The sequence below is a fragment of the Cynoglossus semilaevis genome, chromosome 13 (assembly GCF_000523025.1).
Source record: "Cynoglossus semilaevis isolate Cse_v1.0 chromosome 13, Cse_v1.0, whole genome shotgun sequence".
Classification (NCBI taxonomy): Eukaryota; Metazoa; Chordata; class Actinopteri; order Pleuronectiformes; family Cynoglossidae; genus Cynoglossus; species Cynoglossus semilaevis.
This window is the reverse complement of record NC_024319.1, coordinates 17532671-17537363: the sequence shown is the minus strand read 5'-3', so window position 1 is coordinate 17537363 and position 4693 is coordinate 17532671. Positions and strand designations below refer to the sequence as shown.

The following is a 4693-nucleotide window of genomic DNA, read 5'->3' as shown; positions in this document are numbered from 1 at the left end:
GAGGTAAACAGAAACAGGGAAGTTTCTGGAAGTCTTTATTATAAGCCACGCCGAGCACAACAGAACATAAACAGCGTTTTAACAGCTCCTGTATAACCAACTCATACTTCAACACGACGGGGCTCAAACTGCTCTAAACTTTCGCTACCGTTCTCTCTCGCGCGCGCCCTACGCACATATATACGCACACAGCCATTCACAGACAGACATACGCTACTAGTGTAACACGCAGTAGCCATCGTTGTTTAAGCCTTCCTAAAAACACATTAAAATAAATATGTTTTACAATACACATATGCTACATGATACTACCTGATATTACTTTGATGGTGATGCTTAAGAGTCATCAATTACTTTTGTTGGCATCTCAATTACAATAATGAAACAAAGAGAAACATTACACTTTCAAGGTTTTATCTCAATACATATATCTGATCAAACATTGTACTGTTACCAACTTTTATATATATATATATATGCAACCTGTTAAGAAATGCCTTGGAACCTTTGATTGTAAAACATAAAACAAAATTTTATACAGTTTAAACACAATCTTATTGAGTCATCCATAGTATTTAGGGATTCTTATGATGTTTGTCTGTATTATATTCTGTATCACAGAGGCCATAAAAGCTCAAGGAATATTGGGCTAATTTTAACTTAATATTTAATATTTCACAGTTAGGCCATTAACCATACAATTTAGATTACCACACCCAGATAGCAACCATATGACCATAATTATTTTTACACACTCACACACACACACACACAGTACATATAGTACATAAGTACACACACACACACACACACACACATATAGTACATATAGTACATAAGTACACACAAATGTACTAATATATGTAATAATAATATATAATGCAATATATAAAATTAGTGACAACTACATTGCCGTATTTAAAAAGAGCATTTACTCTTTCGACTATGTGTTTTGAGTAAAATATACCACTTGCTTTTATTCATACTATATTCTACCTATAGCTTACAGTAGTTTCCATTTCTGTAGGCTAAATGATTTGTTATATTATAAATCCTTGTCACCATAATAACTAAAAATAAACTCATAAAATAATTAAAAGACAAAATTCACAGCAGTTGTAATACAAAACCAAAGTTCCAATCTCACAATATATGACATTAAAAATGTACACAAGCAAAACATTAATAATAGCTAAAGGCTTACCTGACAACAGGGCCCCCAGGAGAACCAAAACAATGGCTGATATTTTCATATCGGCAGTCTCCAAGCGCTTTGACGGTGTCTTTTCTGAGAGGTGCTGCTGTGAGTGCTGGTGACCAGCAGGGCAGAGGATCACGTACCTTTAGACCTACTACTACAATCTGAACACTGTTAACCTTGGCTGCAGTAATTAAAAAAAAAAAACAGTGTGAAGATAACACAAGTTGTGTTGGTGTTCTGATATGCTGCTAACAGCGTTGTTACCAATAAATTTTTTCACCTTTGCGTCTTGTATCTTTTACTTGTTTTTTTTTTTTTTTCATCTATATTACCTTTAAGTATACAGAGCAAGGCATGGGGTACAAGGGAAGAACAGTGAATTTGGGGCTCATACCTAGGAAAATAGGAAAAGTGTTTAGTAAATATACAATGGGATTTGCACTGTCAGGCAAGCCGTGATATACAAAAATGACAGTAGTTCAACAATTTTACCAGTACTGCCAAATGTAGAAAAGCCGTCCGTTATGTTGTTTTACAAGCTTTAAATTGTACCCAATGCAAGCGGAGATGAGATAGTATTGAAGTAGTATAGTCTTTACTAATATACAGTATTAATAAATATAATATTATGATACCGTATTTTCCGGGACTATAAGTCACTCCAGGTTATAAGTTGCACTAGCCAGCTAGAGTGCCCTCTAGCGGCTGTCAGTGTGAAAATAACGAACGAGTTTGACACCCCTGCTATATCGTGTTCTGGTATTGCCTCTCTATCTCCAAGTTCCATATTCTTAAATTAAAGAATTACCGTATTTTTTTCCGGATAAGAAGTTGCTCTGTAGTGTAAGTCCCAAAGTAAGTACAGGAGTAGCAGATATTGGTACTAAAGGGCCCTCTAGCGGCTGCCAGTGTGAAAATAACGAACATGTGAATTTTATGTGGTACAGGAGTAGCAGATGTGAGTGTGAAAATAATACAAATGTGAAATTATATATTTAAATATATAAGTCGCACTTAAGTATAAGCGAACCCAGCCAAAAGATGAGTAAAAAGTGTGATTTATAGTCCGGAAAATACGGTACCATAACAGCAGCATGCGTTACATTAAATAATAATAAAAAGTGCTGCCTATTGTGCCTGGTTTGGAAATCAAGCGTAGCAGATTTTAGACTAAAATGAAGAGTAAAAACTGCATTCATTTAGTATGCCAGTCACAATGGTAGGTTTTAATGCCTTCCAGCAAGAGTTACTTACTTATTGCCCTCTCCATCTTTGCATCTTTTCAAAATATAACTTGCAGTGCTTCCTGAGTTTCTCTGGAAATACAGGGGTCATGCCACGCTGCTTGAACACAATTTGTTTATATAACTGTGAGTTTGATTGAGCCTGATTGCAGGAGCACACATGATGGCACTGATTACAGCCGTAAGAATCATCTATAAATAACGAGCGATAAGCTGATAAAGCGGCATGCCTCGCACGATAAGCTGACGTTCAAAGTATATTTATGAGTGATTTTATCAGTGACGGTTTTTCAACTGCGGGCTTTTTATTTTCTTGACCCTAAACTTTCCAATGCTTAATCCTCATAAACCTGTAGGCATTTACGACACATCAGGTAAGAGGAGCATAGTCCCTGGATAGATATTTATTTATGTTTCCAGCTCGACCGTTACCACAGCTGCTGATACAGTAACTGTAACACGTTACAACAATAACTTTAAAATAACAATAATAATAATAATAATAATAACAACAATGTGAAGTGTTATTATTAATACAATTATACATTATTAATATAACATCATAGAATAATAATAATAGAATGTATTTATTATTAATATAATTGACATTATTTATTTACATTATTGATGTAATTGACATACTAACCTTATGACTTATTCTTGTAAATAAAGAATACAGGTAAACATAACATATTATTAACATGTTTTTTATTGAAAACATAAAGATGAATAATGAATCATGAATTATGGTCACATTTATTAAAGAAAACAATGGAATATTGTGAAAATTGTTTACTCGATTCACTCCGTCTGTCATCATTCTGGCCGTCTATATTTAACGTGGTTAGTGGTCAGTCTTTTGTTCATGCTGGGCCTGAGACGGTGAGGTGAGTTGAAGACTGGGATAACCACATCATGCCCAGATGATAACCAAGAATGATGTCCGGTTGTCTTAAAAGAAATTGTTTTTAGTTGCTAACTCAAATGAAGCCCCATGTATTTTATTAATTCACATATAGTCTATATTCGGCACGGGCAAACTAAGGCCCGGAGGCCGGATGTGGCCCATTTAGCTTTTAAATCCGGACGGCCAAACTTTTCCAAATTCTATAATATATTTATATTATCAATTATACTTCTGCCTTTTTGTCAGTAGATGGTCGTAGAAAATGATAAAAAACATTTTTAGCATTTTAGCCTTTATGCATGACTCGGACCCCCTGTTCAATTTTCGGAACAATTGTGGGCCGCGTAAGGACCCCCTGTTCAATTTTCGGAACAATCGTGGGCCGCGAGTCGTAAAGTTTGCCCACGCCTGGTGTTTATAGACGTTTTTTTTTCTGACTGACAAGTGATTGAACTCCATCTGGGTCGGTGGAGCTCATCTGCGCACCTCTGTGGATAACGTCGGGCTGACAAATCGTTGTGGACGAAATGAGTCATTACACATTGACAGTTTATGCAAAGCTTTATTGGCACTATATAATATGATACACACATAATCAGCTACAGGTCCGTTTCAAAGAACATCAATCAGCTTATTTTACCACCGAAGGTTGAATACACAAGAATAAAGCATATCAAGTGGGTTATATAACACCAGAGAATTATTTTCCACACGTCTTGCCAAAACAGCCCTAGTCTAGATATTGTCTACAGGTCACCTTACACTTTTAACTTTTATGTCAGTTATTGCTCTTTCCTCCAATGAGAAAATGTACATTATTAGTAGTACTTTGGTGATGTGAAGCGTTTTGAGTGTCTACAAGGTGCTATGCAAATTATCATGTATTTCACGAAGCTGCAACACAAACCTAATCATGTATGAGTATACAGCAGCAGTTGGGATATAATAATATGCTTAGCAATGTCCAATATCATCTGCCTGGTATTAGCATAACTGTGTAATATCGGGACGAATTGTTAGCAGTTATTTTTTCCTCCTGACAATGAAAACCCGATAACACAATGCCTTGATTTGGCCAGATATGCTAATATCACTTAAAAAAAAAAAAATCTACAGATATTGCTAATTCCACAACAAGAGATGTGTGATCTGACCTTGTAATAGTTTTGGTATTTGGTAAAAATGGCTGCATACATCGTCATTGGTTGATATTGTGGTATTTGGATATTATCGACATATCACATAGCAACAAAAAGCTAATATCGGACATCCCTAAATATTACATTTTTCTTCTCTGATTAACCCATTGGTTCTCAATTATTTTCCGTCAGCCCCCCCCCC

The 4693-nt window shown here is 35.5% G+C and overlaps 1 protein-coding gene across 1 annotated transcript in view; it reads right to left on the bottom strand.

Annotated features, from left to right (window-relative positions):
- LOC103388816 (carcinoembryonic antigen-related cell adhesion molecule 5-like) overlaps nt 1-1312 on the bottom strand; it is a 9736-nt gene extending 8424 nt beyond the window's left edge. The window contains exon 1 of the mRNA XM_008324000.2: nt 1205-1312. Coding sequence (XP_008322222.1) covers nt 1205-1253 — 49 coding nt within the window. The 5' untranslated portion in view covers nt 1254-1312. The remainder of the gene's footprint in view (nt 1-1204) is intronic.
- Nucleotides 1313-4693: the final 3381 nt, after the last annotated feature.